Source organism: Nyctibius grandis, chromosome Z (genome assembly GCF_013368605.1).
Source record: "Nyctibius grandis isolate bNycGra1 chromosome Z, bNycGra1.pri, whole genome shotgun sequence".
NCBI classification, from domain to species: domain Eukaryota; kingdom Metazoa; phylum Chordata; class Aves; order Nyctibiiformes; family Nyctibiidae; genus Nyctibius; species Nyctibius grandis.
This window is the reverse complement of record NC_090695.1, coordinates 98,713,918-98,739,899: the sequence shown is the minus strand read 5'-3', so window position 1 is coordinate 98,739,899 and position 25,982 is coordinate 98,713,918. Positions and strand designations below refer to the sequence as shown.

At 60.1% G+C, this 25,982-nt stretch overlaps 1 protein-coding gene across 2 annotated transcripts; it reads right to left on the bottom strand.

The window, feature by feature from the left end:
* Window positions 1-811: 811 nt before the first annotated feature.
* RAB26 (RAB26, member RAS oncogene family) lies at window positions 812-24,473 on the bottom strand. 2 transcript variants are annotated; one of them, XM_068423061.1, is made up of 10 exons: window positions 24,276-24,473; window positions 21,925-22,035; window positions 6,306-6,347; window positions 5,810-5,876; window positions 5,457-5,509; window positions 3,549-3,614; window positions 3,340-3,396; window positions 2,854-2,930; window positions 2,478-2,588; window positions 812-1,937 (listed from the first exon to the last, which is right to left on the bottom strand). In XM_068423061.1, exons 1-9 carry the CDS (start codon window positions 24,471-24,473, stop codon window positions 2,486-2,488), a joined length of 774 nt encoding a protein of 257 aa, XP_068279162.1. In that variant the 3' UTR covers window positions 812-1,937; window positions 2,478-2,485. The 2 variants fall into 2 exon arrangements, with proteins under 2 accessions (XP_068279162.1, XP_068279161.1); XM_068423060.1 differs by having other exon boundaries at window positions 812-2,588.
* Between the last annotated feature and the right edge of the window lie 1,509 nt (window positions 24,474-25,982).

Here is a 25,982-nt window from a genome sequence, read left to right as displayed (position 1 = left end):
GGCTGCACACTGGAGCAGGGCAAGCGATGCTGCTCCGGGTGCTGTTAAAAAATCACCCGGGGCAGCTGCTGTTTCTCCTGCTGTACAGCTTGGAGCCAGGGCGGGTTTTAAAGCACAAAGCAGCAGCTGCAGAACTGCCCGAAGCACAAGAAATCAAAAGTCATTGACTTTTACTCCACCACATGGGGTAGCTTAAGGTGAACACAGTGGCAGGGGGTGGGTAATGGAAGGTGTCCGCAGGCAGCAGTTCTCACTATGAACTGCAGCAGTAGATGGTGTAGATGACTAAAATCTTGGGGTCCTTGAGGCTAAGGAGCTTTTTGGAATATAACAAGTTAACAAGTTGCTCAGGTAATATTTTTTCCCCTGCCTCAAACCAAGCTCAGCCTTGTAATTCTTAAAATGTTTGCTCCTCTCTCCCCTTTAGTGCCTATATTGGCTTACAGATTTAATAAAAGTTTTCAAAAGACTTGTTTTGCCTTTGCTTCTCTTCTTCACAAATCCCATGGGTGGCATATAAAACCACAGACCAACTTTAAACGTGGCATTTGGCTACCTGGCAGACCCTTTCTGCTCGCTTTAGGGGGACAAGAGCATCTCAAATGTGCACTGCAGCTTAGCTGAGCCCAGCTCCCTGTCATTCTTGCTGGGTGCCTTGGGGTGCCTGACCCTGTGCTGGGAATGGGAGGATGGAGGTGGGTTCCAGAATTATTACACAGTGTTGGTTTGTATCTTACACAATCAAAATACCATCGTAGCCACAAGGATTATTAAAAAATTTTATTAACAGGAATGAAACAAAAGCTGTAAACGAGAGGCAGCAAAAATGAGAAGTTGCACGTCATGCCGAGTCCTCTGGTGTGGTTGAGTGCACTGAACAATGAATCCCTCGTCGCTCGGTGGCAGTAACGGCCCGTGTAAGGACATGCCAATAGTCTGAGGAAGAGCTTTAGGGTGAGGTCAGCACTGGGAGACCAGTTGTGCCAGTGCTGGCTGTCCCCTTGGATCTGGGGGAGCGCTGCTGCTGAGCTGGGACACGGGGGCCCTGCCTGCTCTGCTCCAGGCTGTGCGCTGCAACTATTCCTGCAGGAATGGTTGTTCAATACATAATTTAAATAAAATTTAAATCAGACAGCGAAAGACTTGTTTCTCCCGAAAAAGCTATTTAGGAAACAGTGCTCTGTTTGCAGTAGGTTTATTTTAGGATCCTTTTTCATACTGTTACCACACTGGACCTGCTTTAAGCAGTAGTGGCTGGTTTTACTGCAGCTCTGAGGAGTCCCTGCCTGCAGCTGCGGAGGGTCTTTGGGGACGCCAGGAATGTGGTGCTGGAAATAATGCCCAGCGTGGGCACGGGGCTGGAGGCAAAGGATGGGTGAGGTTATGAAGTGACCCGCTCAGGGCAGCCGGCACCTGGTGTCGTGCGTGTGAAATGTTCAAAAAAGAAAATTGCCAAAGGCCAAAACACTTGATCCAAATTCACATTTGTACTTAGAAGTGCAGCTTTAAAAAAAGCCAAATGCCTGACACAGACCAAGGGGGCGAGGAGTCCATCAAAGGGCTGGCAGAGGAGTCTGCGACCTGGGAAATCAGCGCCTGCAGCATCCCCCAGCTTTCTTCAAAGAGAACCTTGAAGGTATCAAAGCATTGTTGCAGTCTAAAAATGCTATATCATCATCACACTTACATGGCGGTGTTTAGGATAAGCTGCAATACATCAGATTTCTTCTCAATTAAAGTTAATAGAAACGGCAGTAGTGAGAGAACCAAAGCCTTTACCGAACAGATAAACATTCAGGAGTCTCTGACAGCAGAGAGGTCAGCAGGAGCTTACGTGGACAGACAGCTGAGCTCTTGTCTTCTGCAGGGAAGAGGAGAAACCTTCACCGCGGAGGTGTGTTACACCACGTGAAAGATGGGCAGCCAGAAGTAAGCAACTACAAAAAAAGGTTCCCTTGAAAACCAATCTTTCCTGTGTGCCCTGGGCCAGGGCTCTGAGCAGCTGAATTCCGGGTACGTGGGGAAAGAAAAGGGAATTTGGGGCTTTTCCTGCCCAGATGTTTGGTGGGGAGAAGGCGTTTGTTCCCCTGAGCCCCACCGTAATTCCTACTGACATTAAAGGAGCCTTGTAACGCTCCCGGCTGCTGCTGAATGGGTAGAGCCCGCCGGGTCTACCGACTGCCCCAGCCCTGGAAGGAGCGACGGCGAGACCCCAGCCCACCCCCCGAACGCCCACCTCCCACCCGGGAGCGACCGGCGAGGGGAGCTGGGGGGCTCAGGGGGGCACATGGCTGCAGCACAGCCAGCATCGCCCCGGCCCAGGGAGCTCTTTCTGCTGCTGCTGCCATTCCCCAGGTCTCAGCTCACCTTCTGGGCAGACACAGACACGACAGACAGACAGACAGACATGCACACACTGTCCACGAGGAGCGAGCGCGGCGCACGAACGCGGGGCGTGAGTCTCTGTACAAGCGCACCGAGCGCGTTAGGACCTGCAGCAGCCCGAGCCTCTCACTTCCTTCTTCACGTAGTCGTGGAGCTTGAATTTGGGCTCGTTGGGCAGCTTCATGGACCTGTGCTTCAGTTCCCTGCGGGGAGGGGGAAAATAAACCACGTTACCGTGCTGCCCACGGTGCCTGGCCCAGCTCTGTCGAACCCGACCGGGTCTGGAGGGTTTGCTCAAACTCCCCCTGATGAGACACTTCACAGCTCATGGGAGGTGGCAAGTACTGGCCAGCACAGGAGCTGACGGTGGGAGCCCAGGGAATGAAAAGGGGAGGTGACACTGCCAGCCTTTATCCACAGAGACTGCTGTCCCCCCGCGGGAGAGGTGCCACCGCAGCGGTCACTTACTTCGCGATGGCTGTGAACGCTAATTCAACGTTGAGGCCGCTTTTTGCGCTGGTCTCCATGAAGGGCACGCCGTACTCCTGCGGGACGAGACACGCCGGGGTCAGGGACGTCACCCAGGGTGGCCCCGGGGGCTCCCAGCTCACACCGACATCGGTGCCTGCCCCGGGAGAGCTCTGCCAGAGGGGGGGCAGGAATAGCTGCGTGAGGGTTCACAGCTCGGGCGTTTCTCACACGACTTTGGAAATAATGTTTGAGGACAAAGCAAAAAACATCAGTGGAAACTTAAAGGAAGAAGAGCAGATGAGGAGGAAGAGGAGAGCAAGACAGAGGAAGAAAAGCGAAGCGCTCCCAGAGGTGTGTTGGGTCAGACTGGTCTCCAGTGACCCACCTCACTGGTGTACAGCATCAGGTGTTGTTGTACCCACACCCCCCCCGCCAGAGCACACAACGACCACCCCCGCTGTGGCAGACGGGCCCCTCACGTACCTTGGCTAATTTTTCTCCATCTTCCCTTTTCACCACCCTGTCCTGGGCCGAATCCACCTGCCGACAGCAAAGAGCGAGTTGGGATGATTTGGAAGGTCAGGAACAGGCAACCCCCACGTCCCCTCCCAGGCTCCCCTGCCCGGGCTGCTCCGGCATGGGACCCTCGGGAGGAAGAGGAGGCTCTGGCGAAGCCGTGGGGCCGGGCTCACCTTGTTTCCCAGTAACATGAGGACCACGTCTTGCTGCGCGTATTCGTGAATCTCTGTCAGCCAAGCCTGGAGGGAGACAGCCAGGGAGAGGGGTTAGACCAGCTCCGGGGGGAGCAGGAGGAGGAGGAGGAGGCTGCCCTGGTCCTGGGCACCCTGCGTGGGAAATGCTGCTGTCCCCACAGAGCCCTGCAGACGAGTGGGCACCCCAGGGTGCCACCGAGCCCCGGGGGACCCGCTTTGCCGAGCACCCCACTTTGGCTGCTCACCAAGCCCCAGTTCTCAAGGGTAACAGCAGCCCTTCAACCCTCCTGCCCCTCCGCCTGACCCCAGGCGCTCGGGGGACTTTAACCCGAATTCCCCGTGGTTGGGACGTTAAGACTAACGTTAACTAACACTCCTTTTGGAGGGTAAGGCCGAGGGTTTGCTCCAGAACGTGCCCCACGCTTGCATCCTGCACACGCTGTCCCCATGCCGAGCACGCTTGTCCCGGCACACGGCTGAACCTGCCTCCCCAAGCCATGGGGTGGCTTCCCTGCCCTCTAATCCAGCCTAATCTAATCAAACCTGCCCTAATTCCCGGTAATCCCTGACCCCACGGTGCGAGTGGCTGCCGATGCTGGGCTCACAGCCAGCGCCGGGCGATCCCTGCTCCACCACCACCCCGGCACCCTGCCCCAGCACCCAGCCAGCCAGGGAAGCGAGGGATGATTCGGGATCACAGCGGGAGCCCAACGCACACAGATGCAGCCCCAGGACCCTGGCGCTGGGCTCGGGGCGCTCAGCTCCATGGATGGGTTGGTCCAAGGGGCACTCAGTCACTCTGACACCCTCCTTGGCTCCCTCCTGGCACCGCTCCCCCTCCATCCCTCTTTCCAGCCCCTTTCACCCACCCTGGGCGCTCGTTCCTCCCCACCGAGGCCCCGCAGCCGTCCCTCCCGTGTCCCTGTGGGGCCGGGAGAGCTGATGGGGCCGCATTACCCAGCAGAGCGAAACCTCCAGGTGATTTTCCATCCCCAACCCCAGCGCAGACCCGCAGCCTGGGTATCGCCCAGCACTCGCTCCCCATTACGCCCAGCAGCAGACACCTCGCCCTCCTCGAGCCATCCAGCTCGTCAGGCTGGGAAATGCCACCTCTGTCCAGTCCCAGCGTGCAGGAAGCATTCCCAGAGCCGGTGACATGGGAGCAGGGTGGCAGGAGGTGCCCTGTCCCCTGCCGCAGGGCTGCGGGCGCAGGGGGATGGCAGGCACAGGGTTGCCAATGGAAGGATGCTCCAGAGCTGGGACAGCTCGGGCCATGAGCAATTACATCACATTAGTTCAGGGCTAATCGCTCCCTGGGCTCATGGCACGCTCGGCCGGCTGGGTCTGAGGGGACGGGGCAGACTCGGGTGGCACAAGGGCCCCCACAAAAGCCATCAGGGACGGCAGGTCTGCTGGGGGCGAGGAGCATGCAGCAAGATGCAACCCTATGAGGCAGGATGACCTCCAAGGAATGGCTGAGGGAGCTGGGGGTGTTTAGCCTGGAGAAGAGGAGGCTCAGAGGTGACCTTAGTGCAGTCTACAACTACCTGAAGGGAGGTTGTAGCGCAGTGGGAGTCGGCCTCTTCTCCCAGGCAACCAGCGACAGGACAAGAGGACACAGCCTCAAGCTTGGCCAGGGGAGGTTCAGGTTGGACATTAGGAAGCATTTCTTCTCAGCAAGGGTCATTAGCCATTGGAAGGGGCTGCCCAGGGAGGTGGTGGAGTCACCATCTCTGGAGGGGTTTAAGAAAAGACTGGACATGGCACTTAGTGCCCTGGTCTAGTTGCCATGGTGGTGTCAGGGCAATGGTTGGACTCGATGAGCCCAGAGGGCTCTTCCAACCTCATTGATTCTGTGATTCTGCAGCCCCGGGGGTGCTGCCGTACCTGGATGTTGTCGAACGACGCTTTGTTGGTGACATCGTAGAGCAGGAGCAGGGCTGCGGAGAGAGGGACGGAGCGTTAGTGCCGGGCAGGAGCGTGAGCCCACGGCTCAGAGCTCGCTCTGCACCGTTCCCCGCCGCGGGTCACGCCTGGGGACGCGGCGTTAAAGCCCCGCTGAGGTCCCTGCTGTAAAATATAAAGCAACATGCTTAAATCCACCACGGGCAATGCCTTAGGCATGTGGACACGCAGAGCCTCCTCCATCCCTGGCAGCTCTGAGGAAACCGGTGACTCCCGCCTCGCCTGGCCCGGAGCCCCGAGGAGCCGCCCCGGGAAGCGGGGGTGGCCGTGCTTACCGTGAGCATCCCGGTAGTAGGCGTGGGTGACGCTGCGGAATCGCTCCTGCCCGGCCGTGTCCCAGATCTGGAAGGCAGACGGGAGCAGAGGGGTCAGCACCGACCGGCCGCCACCCAGCACCGACCCCAACGGCACGGCGCGACCCCAGGACAGGAAAGCTCCCACGTGTGCCACGGGCTGGATGTGGGCTGAGCCAGGGGACACGGATCCCTTCGGAGGGTCTCAGTCCCTCTTACCACCCTCCAGCTCTCCCAAAGCTGCCTGGAAACACTGAGCAAACCCCACAGGAGCTGCTCCGGTCCCACCGGCTGGCACAGGGGTCACCGCAGCCAGGACAGCCCCCAGCCTCGAGCAGGGTCCCTCTGAGGGGACGCGATGGCAAAGGATGGAGACGCGGGACCCGCTTCTGGGTGCTCCTCTGCTGAGGGGCTTTGCCCAGCCCCAAACACCCAGGGAGGGGGCGAGGGAGCTGCTATCGGGGTCCCGGGGACGTACCTGCAGCTTCACCTTCACCCCATCCACCGTCAGCACCTTATTCTGAAAGAGAAGGGACAGGGTGGTGAGGGGCAGCGTGGCTGCGGGATGCTGAGGACCCCGGGGAGACACCTCCACCCCGGGCTGCGCTCCCCCCAACCCTCGGGCTGAGCTCCTTGGGCTGAGCTCCTCTCCCTGTGGGAGCCATCGGCCCCGTGGCCCTGCCAGATCCTTCCTTGCACCCCCTGCAAGCTGCATCGATGTGGACACCTAAATCCCCAGCTCTGCAAGGCTGATGTGGTGCAGCACGCAGCTCGGGCTAGAAGACCTCTGGCAATAACTTAACGAGCACCAGCATCCCGTCTTAACGGCTTTCAAAAGACACAGCCACCTCCTCCACACTCAGCAACTCAAAAATAACTCCTCTTCCTGCCATTCGTACCCATTTTTCTCCCAGTGAGCACCAGTTCCTCTCTGTTTTGTTTTTTTTTCCCTCTGCCCCGGCTCACCGCACCCGGCACCAGACACGCCACCAGCTCCGGTGCCACCAAAACCCTCGCAGCAAACGGTGGCACACGCGTGCAGAGGGCCATCCCCGCACATCCCACACCGCCTGGCATCACCCTGCCAGGACAGCGCCGGCGGGGCTCCTCATTCCTGTTCTGATGGTTTTAATTAGGGCAGAGGGAGCATCTCGGCTCCCGCACATCCACGCTCGCTCAACAGCGAGGAGCCGGGCGAGGAGGAGAGAGCAGGAGCGAGCCGGAGCGCTGAGTTTACACCGTCTGCTAAAGCGGGCGCAGGGGAGACCATCGGGGGTTATAAATACCTTCAAAAGCAGCGACAGAGACGAGGGAGCGGAGTGATTCACAGCCCGGGAGCGGTAAAAATAGGCAGCCAGGCTGCGGGGTTGGGGCTGAAACGGGCTCAGGGAGCCGGCCGGGGGCTTGGGACCGTGCCCCATGCACGAAGCTGAGGCTGCTGAAGGCTTGAAGTGCTTGAAACCAAGGGCCCCGGTGCCACGAGGTGCCCCCCAGCCCCAGGACACTTGGCGTGATGGATGGTGACAAGGGACAAGGACACCAGGAGCTTCACGTTAAAACCAGCCCCAAACAAGTGCCCTTCCCCACGCAGCCCCCCGTCCGCACCAGCACCTCCAGCTCGGAGGAGAGTGTGCACCGAGGGGCGGCCGTGCCATGTCCCCAGTGTGGCCATGCTCCACGGGTGACTGGCCACCACGAGCAGGAGGGAGGGAGAACGTGGCCCCAGCCCTGAGCATGGACCAGCCGAGCCAAAGCGACCATGAAGCATGTGGTAAGTGGCCAAAAAACCCTGATGCTCCAACACGGCATCTCACGCATCGACCTCCCCGTCAGGAGCTTAATTAAAAGCAAAGCCGGCAGCAGCAGGATTCACACTAATTACGACTGACCTACATTTGAGTGGGGGAAATGCTTAAACCTAATTACAGTCTGCACATGGACCCAGGTGCTGCTGGACCAGGCTGGGGAAAAAAAACTGGGTTCCCCGGGGTTTCGGTGTGGAACAGAGCGGCGTTTAGGGCAAGTGTCTGCAGAGATGCTCCCGTAGCAGGAGACGCAGCCAGAGCTGTCTGGAGCAGCTGCTCCTGCCTGCATCCCTCCCTGCATCCCTGCCTGCATCCCTCCCTGCATCCCTGCCTGCATCCCCCCCTGCATCCCTGCCTGCATCCCCCCCTGCATCCCTGCCTGCACATCCCCCTGCATCCCTGCCTCCATCCTCCCCTGCATCACCTCCTGCATCCCCTCCTGCATCACCTCCTGCATCACCTCCTGCATCCCTGCCTCCATCCCTCCCTGAATCCCTCCCTCCATCCCCACCTGCCCCCCTCCCTGCATCCCCACCTCCATCCTCCCCTGCATCCCTCCTGCATCCCTCCCTGCATCCCTGCTTCCATCCTCCCCTGCATCCCCCCCTGCCCCTGAGCACAAGGCTGCTGCAAAAAGCGGGTGAAGAAGCTGAGCAGAAGGTGGGAGGAGCGGGGTGGGAAAAGACAGGGGCTGCCTCCAGCAACACAACAGCTCCCGTCGGGGCCACAAGAACCAGCTGCCCAAGTCCTCCCCCATACCCCAGCTCACAGACATTCCAGCTCCCAATTATGATTATTTTTTAAGGAGCTGCCGTTCAATCCCACGCTCGCAGCCCTCCAAAGGCACAGCTGGGGGTGCAACGGCTCATAAGCATCCAAAGACAAAAGACGACGTGTGTCATTGCACTGAAACATGAATTACGCCGCCAGGGCTGTACGGATCGCAGGGAGGGGGGTTGTGTGGTTCAGGGGCTGTTCTTCACCTCGCACAGTTTAATATAATAGAGGTAATACTCACAGCTGGCCCCCCGCTATGCCAAGTGGGCAGGAACGCCGTCCCCGCAACTCAGCTCTGGTGGTGCCCTTTGCAGTTCCAGTTTTTATGTGTCCTTGTTCCTGGGGCTTCGACAATGTTATTAAAATAATTTAATGTTATTAAAATACCTTCTAGGAGGGGCTGCAGTGGATGCCTGGAGTGCCTTTGTTGGAGGAACATGATGCTCGTAAGTTAAATAATCCTCAGGACGTCAGATAAATAAAGTTGGAACCTTCCAGATGCGGGAAAAATTAAATTACCAAGCGCAGATGGTCCTCAATTAAGATGGTCCTCAATTAACAGCAGCATTATCAACACACCAACGCCCCAGCACAGGAGTGGCCACTCGGAGGCAGAGAGGAGGGAGCAGAAGGTGCCCGTGACACCACGAAGCTGCGCTGCTCCCCGGAACACGCACCCCATGATGGGTGATGCTCCCCCCCAGACCGAGGTGCCCCCACGCTGCTCCGGGGCAGCTCGTCAGCAGCTGCGGGTTGGCTCGTGCCGCTGCCCCGTCCCCAGGGTCCCCGCGGGGCTGGTGAACCGCACCGGGAGCAACTGGCACATCCCGGCCCCGAGCCCACGCTGGCAAAGGCTGGACCAGCAACCGCACAACCCGGCCTCTCCCCAGCCTTTCCACGCATTAACTCATTAGTTAAAGCCTAAAGCATTAAATCACGTACATGGATTAACTCGCTTCACAATTAACCCGACAAAGGGAGAGCTGCTCGCTGATGCCAGTCAGGCTCCAAGCAGGGGAACCCTCACCCTGGCTCCCTGGCACCTCTGATGGGTGCTGGCAGCACACCCCGCCCGGCTCCCTCCGCCTCCTCCTGTAAATCCTCTGCTCGGAGAGAAAACCCAACTGTTCCCCTTCCAGGTGATCCATTTCCTCGCCAGCACTGTGCATTTGCACTCGGCAGCTAAAAATACAAACTTCTGCCTTGGTTTTTCTCCACAACACTTGCACCCTCCTGCCCGCAGCAGCGATGTGCCCACCCCCGGTGCCAAGATCCTTTCAGAACCGATAACGTGTCGGCGCTCACTGCTCAGCTCGGCAGCAGACCCTGCAGAAAGCACATGAACTCGGCACCTTGCAGCATCCTGATCTGCTGCTGTGTCCCCTCCACCCGCCTCCCCCCAGGGGTCACCCCGCCGGGTCCTGGCCAGGGCACAACCTGCCCCACACACAGGACAGAGGGGAGGAGCCGCAAGCCCTACAGACATCACCCCAACCCGTGGTCTCCAGGTGGGCACAGACCCTCTGCGCCACCCCGCAGAGCCCCCCACCTCCCTGGGCAGCACAGCCCCTTCCCCGCACCCCACAGCACCCACCCCCAGGGATGTCTGCAGCTCTAGTCTTTGCCAAGAGCCCCGTACGCTGCGTTAAAGCCCAATTACCGTCTCCCTGGCTGCCAGCCCTGCAGGAGATAAGAGTCAAGGCTCTCGTTGGAGCAGACGCAAGGAAGAATTACTGACTTATCATCTCCTGTGCACATCAGTCTGCACATAAAAGGTTTTTCTGGCAAGACGGAGAGAATCCTGTCTTAGGGACAGATTAGGGGTAAGAGGATCTGGTTAGGACAGTGTATTTTAAAATAAAGCCATGCTCTGCTTCTCGGCATCGCCCGCGGCAGCCGTGTCCTGCAGCCACCCGGCTCCCGGCGCCGGTGGAGCCGTACGGGGCCGGTGACGCTGCTGCTCCCCGTCACCAGCAAGGCAGGGCCCTGTGACCGAGGGGACGGCTCCTGGAGGAGGTGCAGGCAGGCGAGACCCAGCCTAGTGCTGCTTTTAAACCCAACGGGGCTGCTCAGGCTCATCCCAACAGGCAGGAGACGTGGCCGTGCGAGGCTTTCGGGCCACGTCGGAGCGAGCCTGCGCCCCAGCCCTGGGGGAGCAGAAAACTGAGGTTTCCACCCTTAAAAATCCACAGGACAGGATCTGCTAGAGCTGTCCCCACAGCTCCCAGCACGCGGTGGGGTCCCGGGATCAGATGGAGCCCATGGCTGCATCCCTGCTCACTGCCCGGGGACAGTCTGCGGCCGCTCCCCCCCACCCCGGGCTGCATTACTCACCCCTTCAGCCTCTTTTTTTTCCTAATAGAAAAGATATTTTTAAAAATATCCATGCTTACTTCTAAACCAGGCAGCCTTGGAAACAAAGGGGGCAGAGATGGCTCACGCAGATCTGTGCCAACGCCACGAATAAGCAACGCGGCCCTCGACGTATTTATCTTCATTTTCTTCATCAAGGACACGCTGCGCTGCAAAGCAGAGCAGGGATCTCTCCAGAGCATTTATTGCGATATCATTTCTCATTTACAGCGAACACGGCGCCTGTCAGTGCTGCGAGAAGGAAAAAATGGGTCATCAATTACTGTTGTACAGGGAATTGTTTACTCTGCTCCAGGGAGGGGGGAAATAAAGCCTTGCATGAGTTTTTAAGGCAGAGAAGCCAGTCCCTGTGTCAGCACCCAGCGCTGCCCGGGGAGCTGGGCAGCAGGAGCCACGGGACGATTAAGAACTGGCTGCACAACAGAGCCCAAAGAGTGGTAACCAATGGTGCCAAGTCCAGCTGGAGCCCTGGAACTAGTGGAGTCCCCCAAGGATCGGTGCTGGGTCCAGTCCTGCTCAACATCTTCATCAACGACCTTGATGAAGGGACAGAGTGTCTTCTCAGCAAGTTTGCTGCTGATCCGAAGCTGGGAGGTTTGGCTGATCCACCTGAAGGCTGTGCAGCCATTCAGCGTGAGTTGGACAGACTGGAGAGCTGGGCAAAGAGGAACCTCATGAGGTTCAACAAGAATAAGTGCAGAGTCCTGCACCTGGGAAGGAGGAATAAAATGCACCAGTCCAGGTTAGGAGGTGATCTGCTAGAGAGCAGCTCCGTGGAGAAGGACCTTGGAGTCCTGGTGGACAACAAGTTATCCATGGGACAGCAATGTGCCCTTGGGGCCATAAGGCCAATGGTGTCCTGGGGTGCATTAAGAAGAGTGTGTCCAGCAGATCGAGGGAGGTCCCCCTCCCACTCTACTCTACCCTGGTGAGACCTCACCTGGAGTACTGCGTTCAGGTCTGGGCTCCCCAGTTCAAGAGGGACAGAGATCTACTGGAGAGAGTCCAACGGAGGGCTATGAGGATGAGTAAGGGACTGGAACACCTGCCTTAGGAGGAAAGGTTGAGAGACCTGGGGCTTTTCAGTCTGGAGAAGAGAAGACAGAGAAGGGATCTGATTAATGGGTATAAATAAATGAGGGCTGGGTGTCGAGAGGAAAGGGACAACCTCTTGTCACTTGTGCCCTGCGATAGGACAAGGGGCAATGGATGCAAGCTGGAGCACAGGAAGTTCAACCTCAACATGAGGAAGAACTTCTTTACTGTGAGGGTTACAGAGCACTGGAACAGGCTCCCCAGAGAGGCTGTGGAGTCTCCTTCTCTGGAGACTCTCAAGCCCCGTCTGGATGCGTTCCTGTGTGACCTGCCCTAGATTGGTCCTGCTCTGGCAGGGGGTTGGACTCGATGATCTCCAGAGGTCCCTTCCAACCTCTGACATTCTATGGTTCTATGACGAGCCAGGAGCCCCGCTGCGACGGCCGTGCCCCTTTTGGCCTATCCCAGTCTGAAGAATATTATAATCTGGTTTCAGAGCTACAAACCCAGCCTTTGGGCAGCCCCACCTGAACCCAGGATGCCTGGAGGAAGGTGCTCTCTGAGAACAGCTCCGGGGCTCCGGCCACCACGACTCCCCTGCGCAGCACGGGGCAGGCAACCAGCCGTACCTGCAGCTGGGCTGCTCCATGTCCGAGGGCTGGCACCTAAAGGGATGGAAACTTGCCCCAAGTTTCAGAGAAGACTTTGCAATCCAATTAAAAAACAGTCAGGTCTGACTACCCAGCAGCAAACATCCCGGCAGCAACGGAGCATCTTCTGCAGACGACACTGTAAACAGCGTTATTAAACAGCACTTCTCATCCCTAAAATAAAAAAAATAAAATCCCCAAAGACCTGACAAACGGCTCTGTAGCTTTTTATCACAGACACCCACAAACACACCCGTCCTTCACCTCCACCACCCCGCTACAACCTCCCTTCAGGTCGTTGTAGACTGCAATAAGGTCACCTCTGAGCCTCCTCTTCTCCAGGCTAAACACCCCCAGCTCCCTCAGCCGTTCCTCGTAGGTCATGTATGTACTGCAAGACATAGGCACTTGCAAACCTTCCTGCAAATCAAACCGAACCAAAACCCACACGCAGTTGCCTCGATTTATTTGTTGCACCAGGGACAGCCCTTGGAAAGCCCGACTGCAGCCATGAACTCAGCTGGAGCAGTCAAGTCCTCGGGAGAGGATTTCCACCTCCCCGCAGAACCAATCGCCCCCCGAAGCTGCACCGCTCCCCTCCCTCGGCAACGAGCTTTTGGGAGCAACGTGACCTCACGTGTGTATTATTCAGGAGGGAAAAACACATCTGCCGTGTGTTAACGCTGGCTCGGGAACACGGTTATTTTAGGCATTGCCAAGCACTTCTCACATTAATTCGTGCACATCGATACGAGCAGCACATTAATGTCTGTGAGAAAGCTGGGGCTGAACTGCAATCCCTCGTGCCGAGCCCCAGGGCTGCGGGGAGCCACCTCGCAACGCTGCGACTCACCCCGGTGCGATTTCTTCTCAGCAAGGGTCATTAGCCATTGGAAGGGGCTGCCCAGGGAGGTGGTGGAGTCACCATCTCTGGAGGGGTTTAAGAAAAGCCTGGACATGGCACTTAGTGCCCTGGTCTAGTTGCCATGGTGGTGTCAGGGCAATGGTTGGACTCGATGAGCCCAGAGGGCTCTTCCAACCTCAGTGATTCTGTGAAGGGGCAGAGCGCCGGTGCAGCGAGACCCGAGCTCAGCTCCTCGTCCCTCCTAACGTGCTGGCACGTTTTGGGTGTTCCCATCCCTGCAGCTCTCCTGGCTCAGCAAAGCCCCAGGAGAGGTAGCAGCCACGAGCACCCCGGTGTGCGCTGCCCTTCAGCCGAGCACCGCGGACCTACTGCGGTGACAGCGGGCACATGGAGGGAGGCCAGTCTCTGTCTTTTATTCCTCCTCCTCACAACACAAACCTCAGGTCTCAGGCAGAGACAAGTAGGGTCACCCCTCTTACAGCTCCGGCTCCCCCAGTTCTGCCACCGCTCTTTGCTGCAGGGCTCCTGTGCCTGCGCCACGGTGATGGGCTGCAGGGACGCCCCGCAGGGGTGCTCCATGGCAATGCCCCACAGGGGTGCCCCGCAGCCAGCCCTTCTCCCACAGAATCACAGAATCAACCAGGCTGGAAGAGCCCTCTGGGCTCATCGAGTCCAACCATTGCCCTGACACCACCATGGCAACTAGACCAGCCCACACCCACGGTGCAACGGCTCGAGATGCTTCACAGCCCCGACCCTGCTCCCTCCCCGCGCCGTGACCACACCACACCCCACGGCCCCTCGGCCCCGACGGAAATGTTCGCCCAAGAGCGTACGGTTTGTGCAGAAAATAAATGTAACCGGAGCACCGGGGTCCTTCCCAGCGCTGCCCCGCTGCTCTGCCCAGCCTGGTGCCATGGGAGGTGCACGGCACGGCACGCTCACCCCCCGAAAGCCGCGTCCCCGCCAGCCGGGCAGAGCTGCCAGCCCTTCCCCGAGGCTGGCGGTGCTCAGGGCCGCGTGGGCTGGCTGGTGCCGCTGCCAAAACCCTCGCCGTGCTCTAAAAATTGACGCCGAGAGTAGCAACAATCCCCCGGCGCTTCCGCCGAGGCGCGCGGCCCACGGGGCGACGCCGAAAGCGGTGAGTCGGCGGGGGCTTCGCCGCTGGGGGGGACGAGGCCATCCCCCCGCAGCCACGACCCCGCAGAAGCGGCTGCTTCCCTTGTGTCAAGGTCGAGAGCAGCAGGCACAAGAGGGCTGACGCCAGCGGCTCTCCACGGCGGGGACGGTACCGGGAGCAGAGGTCGGTCCAGCTTCGTTACCGGTAACGAGGAGTGGCAGCACCAGCGCTGGGGCAAGGCCCCCCGCACCCCCTGGCACACACCGTGCCGCAGGCTCGCTAATAACGGGGACCGACGAGGCGTTGCCGTGGCGACGCCCGCGCAAGCGAAGATGAAGAAGCCGGAGCCTCCGCGTCCCCAGCGTGTCACCGGGGCCAGGAACATCGCGGCTCGACGGGAAGGAGGAAAACATCCCCGGGCACGGGGGGACGGAGCGAGAGCTGGCGAGGGCCGGGCTCGCCGCAGGCTGTATCACCACAGCTGGGCGCTGCGTCCCACCACTCCCCTCCTTTCTATAAATTAAATATTAAATACAAAACCTGCCCGGATGTTCACAACAGGACCAGCTGCTTCCTCAGAGACACGCTGCTGGACTTAGGACCTCCAGAAGACGACCTGCCTTGGGCAGCACCGACCCGGACCCGCCGTGGCTGGCACACAAACACCTTCCCCGGGCTGGAACCCCATGGCATCACCGACACCCCCGGGCCCCCGCTGGCCCGGCCGCCTCCCCTCCGCTTTCAGAGCAAACCCCAGTCCTGCCCAGCTGAATTCAATATTTTATCGCAAATAAAAGATGAAAGTGAAATTAAGCCAAATGTATTCCATTAAATATTCAAACCATTTAGACTTTCTCTAGGCCCATTTAAATATTTTATTGGCTATAAAACGCTCCCTCGCAGGCCCCGGCACCACGAGCGGACCCAGCGTAACGCCTGGCTCCGCGCCGGGGCAGCTGATGCCCCAGCACCCAAATTGGCCTCCCCAGGGCCAATTTCTCACCTGGCACCATCCAGAGAGGTGGTGCCCAAACCCTGTACACACAACGCAAGGATGCAGAAAGGGTCATTAGCCATTGGAAGGGGCTGCCCAGGGAGGTGGTGGAGTCACCATCTCTGGAGGGGTTTAAGAAAAGCCTGGACATGGCACTTAGTGCCATGGTCTAGTTGCCATGGTGGTGTCAGGGCAATGGTTGGACTCGATGATCCCAGAGGGCTCTTCCAACCTCATTGATTCCGAGATATGCAGAAGCAGACGACAGTGAACAGCTTTGCAGCCTCCCTCCTTCCACCAGCGTCTCCCAAGTGTATTTTGTCCATGCCTGTGCCCTGGCCCTGCAGCTCCCGAGCAGCCCTGCCCTCCTCCTGAGCTCAGCACACCTTTATTCCAACCACCCTGTACCGGGACAGACCTTTAGGGACGCCGCTGTCGGCACGCACCGGGAAGCCACCGTGCAGCAGCGGGGCTGCAGAAGCCACCAGGACCCTTCCAGGGGCATCTTCCACGTCCTCAGTGCTCTCGCTCTGAGATGGATGCAAAATTTCCCACCTGGATCAAACACCCATCTATTCTGGGGGATATTTCCCAGACACCAAGGGGGTGGGAGAGCCCCCGGCGTGCCCAGAGCAGGGCTGGCACCTTCACACCACCCTGCAAACTGGTTAAGAGTTTTCTTAACCAGGCTCTGGGTCTCGAGGCTGCTCCAGCCGCTCACTTAAACAGCGGCTCAAGCCCTTCTCTGCTTTGCAGACATTCATCTTATTCCTGTTTGCCTTCCCCAAGGCAGGAATCGAGTCCGCTGTCCCCTGGGATTACGGGCAGCACACGGGAGCTTGCAGCTTGCTAGCGTGCCGCAGAACCAGAGCGCGCCGAGGAGGTTCATTATTTTTCAAACGCATGAGCCAAAGAAACATGAATAAAACACCAGCGACGCGCGGGCGCAGGCTGCCACGGGCGCTGCTCGCAGCATCCCTTGGCAACTGAGCCCCTGCATGCAAATGACTGCAAAGCTGCGTCCCTCTGCGAGGGAGGGGATGGCAGCTGACAGCAGAGCAGGGCTCCGTTTCCAGGAAAAATGGTTATTTACTGCCCTGAGAGCCCGTCCTGGGCGCGGGGAGCAGGAACCAGCAGCAGCTGCGGAGAAGCTGTTGTCCTACGAGTCACAAATCGATAAAATCAAGGTGTGTTCCAGGTAACAGCACCTGCTCTCCCGGACCTGCCGCCGGATTCAGGCGGTGCCTGGTCCTTACAGCTCCTGGTCCTTATGGCACCAGTGCCAGCACCTCGTCTGCCCCCCGAAACCAGGCAGAAGGGATGGACAGCATCACAGGAAGGCTCCTCCAGGCAAATTTAGCCCAGCTTTCACACACAGAATCACAGAATCACTGAGGTTGGAAGAGCCCTCTGGGATCATCGAGTCCAACCATTGCCCTGACACCACCATGGCAACTAGACCAGGGCACTAAGTGCCATGGCCAGGCTTTTCTTAAACCCCTCCAGAGATGGTGACTCCACCACCTCCCTGGGCAGCCCCTTCCAATGGCTAATGACCCTTGCTGAGAAGAAATGCTTCCTAATGTCCAACCTGAACCTCCCCTGGTGAAGAAATGCAGAAGTATGAAATCAGCTGCTGGCTTCTATTGAAATTCATACAGCAATAGGAGATGCAGAACACTCACCCAGGGCAGGTGCCCAGGCATCCCCCTGCCCGTCCTGCCACGCCGGTGCCCACACACAGCTCCCTCCCCGCTGCCCCCAACCCGGAGTGGTGGCACCCACCACAGGGACAGACAGGTCCTCAGCCCAGGCAGCAATGAGATGCCCATGCCAGGGGAAAGCCACCTCCCCTGCACGGGCACAGAGCCGGGGCTGTCCCCTCCGGTGCTCCAGCTCCCAGCCCCAGGGACCAACCTAGACCCACCCGAGGGCAGCCTGCAGCAGCCCCCCTGCCCGACCCCGCACACGTCGCCACGCTACACGGCAAAGCGTGCGAACAGAAGACACTAAACACCCTGCTCGATGCCCAGAGCCCCTTCCCTCGCATGTTCAGGGCTGATTTTGTATAGAAAGACACACTGGAATCAATTTATTTCCGTTTCTTTCTTCTGGCCTAAGCAGATGCCCTCCCACTTTTTCCAGACTGAGCCATCAGACGAGGAGCCCCGCTGATGCTCGGTGCCCACCGCCGAGATAAAAGCCAGCCCTCGGCTCTCAGATGGCTCCAGGTGGCACCAACCCTTCAAAGGGTGGCACCACAGCAGAGCATCGCCCCGAGGGCAGGAGGGCAGATGCTCAGGGCATCCACACCTCCCTCCCCTGAGCTCCCCGAGACCCAGGACCAGCCCTGCCGAGTCCAGACCGCGGCCAGGGTTAGTTTGCACACCCTGCGTGGCTGGCACGGAGCTCCCCATCTCTCCCCAGGGTTAAGCTCGCCAGGGCAGGCAGTGGCTGCTGTTCTGCTGATAGAAGGTGCACACACACGCTACAAAAAATAAATGCAGAGAATCTCTTATGCAAAAAAAACCATATTACACACCGCTGATTCCACCCCCAGAGCAGCACAGGGCGGGATGTGATCAAGAGTCCTTAAAGCTCAGGGTCGCCGGTGACAGCTTCACAGCGGCCGTCCCAGCAGCACGGCCGAGGGGGCTGCGCTGGGGGGCTGCGGGTCTCCCCAGGGTAACAACCAGCCAAGCCCCTCCTGGCACGCTGGTGTGAGCCGGCAGACACCCGGGCTCAGCCTGCAGAGGATATTCCCACACGGGAAGCCCCAAGCTGTGCCGAAGCACCGGGGCTGGCTCCCTCCTCCTCCTCCTCCGGCAGCACCGAAGCGTGCTCGTGCCAGGAGGACGGGGGTTTGCTCCCTCTCCTCGGGGCAGCAAGAGAGGGGCTATTCCGCGATACACCTCGGGGGAAACGCAGACAAGCCGCCCTGCTCCAAACTCCACCAGCAAAGCGCTTCCTTACGGCTTCATCCCACCGATTAACGCAGACACCACCTCCCATGCTAACGCAAAGGCACTTATTAGCACCTCTTTCCAGGGAGAAACGGCTCTTCTTTAATTTTTTCTTTTATGTTCTCCTCCTTTCAGGTCCAATTAGTACAAAAATCTTAACTCACCCGACCCCAAGTGCAGGGCTGCGAGCACCAGCCCCCGCCGGGGAGGGGGCACAGGGTGGGCTCACGTGGCCCTTTGGTTTCTCGCTTTGGCAAGACCTTCCTCCCGTTAGCTAGGTGTTATGATGAGGCAGAAGCACCTGCTGGCTGCACAGCTCTGATTTCTGCTGAGGTTTCTGCTGCGATTCCAGAATTACAGCAAAAGGCAGCTCCTTCGGCAGCACTGAGAAAATGGGATTCACACCCTGGAGTGATAAACCTGCTCTTTTCCAGGAGACCCTTCCCCCAGGAACTCCGAACACACGACGTTAGAGAAGCCCCCAGGACCTGCCCCAGAGAGCCACCCTGCCCACGCAGGCAGGACCCCCAGACAGAGGGATCTGCTGAGACCCCCCAGCCCCAGGAAAAGGAGGAGGAAGACCTTATGCCACGGCTCAGCTCATGGGAGGGAATAATTAAGCCCCTCATTATCTTGCAATGGCTGGAAACCCCAAAGGTGACGCCTGCGAGCCAGATGCTGGAGGCAGAGAGGGGTTTGGCCCCCCCACCTGAGGGTTTCCCCTCTGGGGGAAGCAGCACAGTAACTCGGACAGAAGTTTCTGTCGCTCCAAGCCAGCCCCTGCTCCGACGAAGCCCCTGCCAGGAGCAGGACCCCTCGCCCCAGGGCTCTGCCCCCCCCACAGTGGGGGCTCACCCCAGCAGTGCAGCCCCAGCCAAACCCACTGCCGCGGCCGAACGGGGAGGGCTGGGGCGTTCCCGAGGAGCCGAGGATGCTCCCCCAGTAAATCCAGTTTCCAAAGGAAGCAAAGCCGAAGGACTCGGCCTCTCCCAAGCCAACAGGTACCAGTTGGATGCATTTTTTAACACTACAATCATCTTTATTTCCCTACTATCAGTGGTTTATTTTCTGCACGTATTTAGATCAACATCCTCCTTTGTTTAAGAGACGACGATAAACAAACAGAGAAGTTCTCTGTACCATTAAACAGCAGGAGGGAAGAAACCTGGGGGGCCCTTAGGGACTGTAATGCCACGTTAACGTTAATTGGATTTCTATTCATTTACATTCGCTCAGGCCTACGTAACCCATTAGCCACAGCTCTAATGGTTTGTCATCCTAATCCTGGAGCCCACTGGGACAGCTCGTGGACTGGGAGAGGAGGTGGAGAGCAGCTGGGTGGGCACAGGGGCTGCCCCCCAACGCAGCTCTGTCCCATCCCAGGGCGCCTCGCCGAGACCAGCCAGCAGCAAGAGGGGCAGAGACAGCCCTGAAAACACCACCAAGAGCCAGGCAGCTCCACCACCGCCACGTCCCCAGCCTTCCCCCGGCTCCCAGCAAGGCCACGCGTGCACGGGAGTGCAGCTGCCGCACGCCCTGGCCTTGGGCAGGTCCCCTTCACCCAGCACACCCAAACTCTGGGATTACAGAGAAAAGGAGCCGCAACGCGACGGTTTTGTTATTAGACAGGCACAAATGAAGCCCAAGCACCTCTCGCAGCGGAAGCCTCCGGCGTTACCACCTCGGAGCTTCATCTGCGTCGTGATGTGAGAGGGGCACAATTACACGGCGCCTGCAAACGGGATTATCTTAATGGAAACAGAGACAACAATCGAAAAACTATTTCCACGTCCCCTAAAAAATTATAAGTACCTTACGAAGATGATAATGATGAGTTTTAGGGCGTACACACGATCTTCCCTGCTGTCTAATCTGCCCATTTCAAACTGATGTAGCTCTAGCAGCTCTATTACAGAAGTAAATTAACCCTAATTTGATTGCCTCTCAGTAGCTGTCGTTTCAGCGCTCTAATCAATAAGTCACAGGATTTTACAACTGCCCTCGGTATCAATCATTGCAATCAGTAATAAACCGCTTTTCTTTTTAAGAACACCTGAAATGCCGTGTAATTACCTTCGTATAAAATTATGGACTCCAATTTACCAAGTTGGCCAAGCCGCTGCCGCAGCGTCGCTCTGCACCAAAAGCCTGTTTGCAGGGAGGAACATCGCTCGCTTCCCAAAGGCTTCACGAGCCGCCCCTCATCCTTCCACTTGTCGCTGCACCAGCGAGTTACTGCTCACACACCCACAAGATCGTGGGTTTCCCAGATTCCCAGAGATCCTCCGAGCACGGGAGGCCCGAGGACCTGCTGAGCACAGGCGGTCGGGAGGATGCAACGCCGGCGCGTGGCGTCACCAGCAGCTCTTCGCCGCACCCACCCATCGCCACCGCGGCGCCCAAACGGAGCCAAAAGCCATCGCAGGGCGAGACGGCGCAGGCGGTGCCCCGACAGCAGGGCAGGGAGAGCTCAGCCACCCGGCACGTCCCTGGTCCCCAGGGCTGAGCCTCCCCCAGAGCCTGTGGCACCGGCCAGACGTCTTGGGGGACGGCGAGCTCATGGTTTGGGGGGATGCAGATGGTTGGGGGACAGGAGAGGGGCAGGGAGCACCCGATCCTCGGGCCAGCGACCCAAGCCAGGTGTGCTGCCGGCTGCTGCTCTGGTAGCAAAAGCTCCTGGCTTGCCCTTCACAGCCACCATAAGGTCTCCCTGACACCAGCTCTGCAAAGCCACCGTCCCCGTTGCTCTGCTGTCCCACCCAGGGGTGCCCCCTCCGCAGCCCAGGGTGCCCGTGGCAGCCCCGCAGGCCCCCTTCGCCAGGGGCTGCCTGGACCATGGTGTCCCCAGGAGCCCCCCCAGCCCCAGCTCCCCAGGTACCACTGGGGAAACGTGGCCAAGAAAAGGCTTCAAGGGCCCCAGCTGGCACAAAGACCTTCCCAGCCGGCAAAGGACGCTCTGCCCACACCAGGGCACTGCAGGACACGACGTGTCGCCCCTTCTGCCCCCCACGTTGTCTCCTCCACTGAGCAGGTTCCCGCTGGTGCCGCACAGCTCCAACGCGCTGCCCTCGGGGCTCCCCCGGCACCGGGATGCTCCGGTCACCACCAAACAGTTCTTCTCCGAGAGCTCAGAGACCCTTTGGCACAACGCGTCCCCTCCGTGCCAGAGGGAGCGGGGCCACCCCGTGCGCCCCAACGCCGGCACCCCAGAGCTGTGCTCAGGAGACACCTCCAGGGGATTCTCCTTTGTGTCAGTTTTGTTTCTGTTTTTTTTAAAAACTCTTAAATAAAACACTGAAACTGACTTAGGGAAACACTTTCACTGGGCAGATGCTCAGGCCTCAGCAGTTGCTCTGACACGAATCACTCCCAGGACGCAGAGCAGGGGACCCGCTGCCCCATCCTCATGCAAAGAGATAACGAAGACGGTGACGAGGTTTAAGTCCTTGGAGCAAAAGCCATCACTCACCTGCCAGACCCCACAGGCAGGGGCCGAGGAGCCCCCAGGCACTTACCCTGAAGTCGATTCCCACCGTGGAAATGAAGCTGCCGGCGAGGAAGGCGCCGTCCTTGAAGCGCACCAGCAGGCAGGTTTTGCCGACCCCCGAGTCACCCACCAGCATCACCTGCGAGGGAGGGAGCGGGGCGTTAGACACCGGGGCTCGGGGGACAAGCCCCACCGCAGCCGTTGCCCGTCTCCATCCCAACGGCCCCGTCCCGGGAGCAGGCAGCAGAGCTCAGCCTCATGGCCACCCTCCTGGTCCTCAGTGGGGGCCAAGGGAGCAGCTCCAGGTGCCGCCTGCCTCAGTTTCCCCACCTGGGTGCAGACGGGGCAGGCACCCCCCTGCTATAAAGAAACCACGGCAGAGCTCACGCTGCTCCCAAACGCAGCTCCCCAAAGCCTGTGCTCAAACCACAAGACCCCAGAGCCCCCCTGGGGCCACCGACCCCGCTCCCCTCGGCAGGACGACAGCTCCCCGCCACCAAGAAGCCCCAGACCACGCAGCCAAGCTGCGCTAGCGGCTCTTGCACCCGCACCAAGCTGCACGACTTCATGGCAGGGTTCCTCTCTCCCCAAAGCTCTGCCATCACCCTTCCACCAGCCACTTGCCCGTGACCAAATTGAAATGGTTTCAAGAAGGCTCTGCCCTGGGTCACAGCGAACCCGGGCAGGAGCCACCAGGAGCAGCAAACACCACCACCACCCCGCAGCCCAGCCTCTGGAGAGGCGGCGGCAGCCCCGGCCGCAGCTGTAACTTGTTTTGGGGCAGGGGGGCATCCCCGGGGAGGGGAGCGGGCAGCCAGGACCCAGCCATGGTGCCCACGGTGCCCACTCCATCACCCACGGTGGGTCTCCCGTGGGAGCACCACGCACAGAGCTCTGGCACAACAGGGTTAGGGGAGCCAGCAGCCCATGAGTGTATCTGCACAAAGCCAAGGGAAAGGTGAAAAAAAAAAAGTCATTTTTAGTACAACCCAGCAGTATTGATTTTTGCAAACTTTCCAGACCTCTGTTCTAGAGCAGGGTGACCCTTACAAGCAGCTTCTCCCCACCCAGCACCTCTGAAGCCTCACCCAGGGCACGCAGCAGCACCCAGGGCCAGGCTCACGCCAAGGGCTCGGTGCTCAGGATCTGGCCCCGTGCCTGGGACTCACGTTTGGCCGCTGCCTCTGGCAGAGCTCGGGAGCCTCAGGACATGGGTACGGGAAAGAGAAAATGTAATAAACCAGGTTTTTACTGAATACGAAGCAATTGCTCCCTGCCACTGGTTCAAAACCAGCCAGACTATTAGCAGAGGTTTGGGCTACTGTGCACATTGGGCTTATCCGAGACCTCCCTCGGCTCAGCCCTGTGCCATGGGGGCCACCCCCAGGGAAAGCCCCAGCCCGGGCAGGGAGAAGCGAGCCCCAGGAGCCGAGGGCCAGCGCGAACGGGGAGATGGCTCCATTTTAGGGAAGCTATTGAACTGTTCCTGCAGCTGCATCAGGACCAACCGCCCACCAAAGGAACCAAATTCACTTCTTGAACACCCCTCCCCTGCTCTACGTCCCAAATCTTAACACGACGGCCACGCCGATGCCACAGGCACCGAGCTCTGAGGCAGAGCGTGCCGAGGTCGGACTTGCCATAGCAAACCCCATCTTCTCCAAGCTTAATCCCCTCCACTCAGCTACGAAGCTCTGCGTTAGGAACGCACTCAGGTGGGTCCCGGTGCATCGCAGCCTCAGCCCGAAGCGCTCAGCGAGCTCCAAGCCGGGCTTGCATCAGGTCGCATGATGCAGGGGGGGCAAATATGTTTGCTCAGTGAGTCGCTCGCCAGAAGCTGAAGCCATCTGAGCCCTTCCAGGAAAGCACAAGCTGGAGACATTGCAACGGCAGCCAGAGCAGATCCGAGGCGACTCAAGGAACCGTCACGCGCTTCACAGCCGCGCTTCTCACGGCGAGCAGAGGAACCAGAAGGTCGCGATAACCCACCTGAGGTCGCGATAACCCACCTGAGCCGACAGCCCTTTTGTCATCACTTGCAAAAGTTCCGCAGAAGCAGCCCCGCTGCCGAGGGCTCTGCGGGCGCAGCCCCCGCCGACCCCGGCCCCGACCCCGGCCGCCCCGGTAGCCCAAGCCCGGTGGCCCGGGGTGGACCCGCTACCGGAGACCCGCACCCGGAGGAAGCGGAGGAGGGGCGGGATGCCGGGGGGGGATGCCGGGGTTGGCAGGGAGGGCTGCCCGCCCGCTCCGGACCCGGGGAAGTTCTCCGGCGGCTGCGACGGACCCCGCACCCGACGGACCCGCCGCACCCGACGGACCCCCCGCACCGGCCCCGGGCTCCCACCTCCGCGCCCCTCCCCGCAGCCCCCGGCCCCGCACCTTGAAAGCGAGATCGTAGAACTCGCCGCTGCTGCTCAGCGAGGGCCGCCCGGCCGCCGCGCCGCCGTTGTGGGGCAGCTCCGGGCCGGGCGCGGAGCCCCGCGGGGCAGCACCGGCGGCGGCGGCACGGCCGGGGGGCAGCGCGGCGGAGGGGGCCGTGCCGCCGCCCTTGCTGCGAGCCGCCTTCTTCCGCGACATACCGGGGCCGCCGCGCTGGGGGGGGCACGGGCTGTACCGGCCGCCGCCGCCACCTCCCCCGGCCCGGCCCGGCTCGGCCCCGCCAATGGCAGCGCCGCGGGGGCGGTGGCGGGGGCCGGACCGCTCCGCGCCCGCTCGCTCCGCCCCGGTCCGCGCACCGCGCACCGCACCCGGGGGGAGGGAGCACGGGGACACGCGCGTGGGGCTGCGACACGTGTGGGAAGGGAGCGGTGCGGGGGGGTCCGCACACGCGGAGGGAGCGGTGCGGGCGGTGCTCACGCACCCACCGGGGCATTTGCAGCCCGGGAGGCAGCGCGGGGAGCCCCCCGCCGTCCCCCCGAGCCGCCCGCCTGCCCCGGCGCCGCGGTGAGGGGCGGCGGGAGGGAGGGGGGTGCGCGGCGGGGCTTGGGTGCAGCTCCCCAGCCGGGTTTGGGGTCCGTCCCCCCGCAGCTGGGACCCCCGCTCTGGGGTTGCCACGGTCGGGGCATGGCGGGGGGTCACTGGAGGTGGAGAAGGACCATGTGCCGCTGGCAGCGTCGCTGCGAGCAGGGGGGTGCGAGGGCAGGCGGGGAGCGGGGCAGAGCCCGCGGGGCCAGATCGGGGTCTTGTGGGACCGCGGTACCCCCAGCCTGGCTCAGCAACTGGTTTCAGCGAGCAACACTTGGCATCTTTCTTTCTGACTGCAGCTGAAGTGTCACCTGAGGCGCTCGCGACTCTCTCGACTGAAATAAATGTCTCAGCTGTGACATATCTCCAGGGGTGCGGCCTCATCCTGGCTGGAAAAGGAGCTTGGACAGCCACAGGGAACCAGGAGGGGGAAAGAAACTGCCAAGTAACCGCGCTTGCACGGGAGGGAGGGGAGGTGGTGGCCAATGTGGCAGGGCCCGGGTAGCGCGGCAAAGCCAGGGCCAGCGCCGGAGCTCCAGCACCTGCCATGGGGACGCTGAGGTGCCAGTGCTGGAGCTCTGGTGCCTGCCACAAGTGATGCTGAGGTGCCAGTGCTGGAGCTCTGGTGCCTGCCACGGTGATGCTGAGGTGCCAGTGCTGGAGCTCTGGTGCCTGCCACGGTGATGCTGAGGTGCCAGTGCTGGAGCTCTGGTGCCTGCTGTGAGGGTGCTGAGGGGTTGCTCACGCTGTGGGCATGGACAAGCTTTTCCCTTCGCTGCGCTGGGAGCGTTTATCTCGACAGTTCATCCCCGTTCAACGGCCCTAAAGCGCTCAGGCGCGAGGAGGAGGAGCGGGCAGCAGAGCGCTGATGGCTTTTGCCACGGACAAGGGAGACGAGCTGGGTCAGTAGCTCCTGTGTGTGGTTCCTGGGCGAGATCCCCCTTCCTCCACTCCGAGTCTCGGGCACGGCCATGGCCATCGCGGGCTCCAGGGAACACGGAGGAGCTCTGGGTTTGCAGCACTCCTCCGACACAGCTGAGGCCGGAGGAGAAGCTGTTACAGCGGAGGCTTATCCCGCTGCTCCCCTCCGTGTGCTCTTCGCGCTGACGCTCCAGCCAGGAG

What these genes read in the sequence shown, in the direction of transcription:
- RAB26 (XM_068423060.1), bottom strand. Translation starts at nt 24,473, where the DNA reads ATGTCGCGGAAGAAGGCGGCTCGCAGCAAGGGCGGCGGCACGGCCCCC. An exon ending in CTACTACCGGGATGCTCACG is followed by an intron (nt 5,510 to 5,809) that starts GTAAGCACGGCC and finishes CTCTCTCCGCAG; the next exon opens with CCCTGCTCCTGCTCTACGAT. An exon ending in CGTCGTTCGACAACATCCAG is followed by an intron (nt 3,615 to 5,456) that starts GTACGGCAGCAC and finishes GTCTCCCTCCAG; the next exon opens with GCTTGGCTGACAGAGATTCA.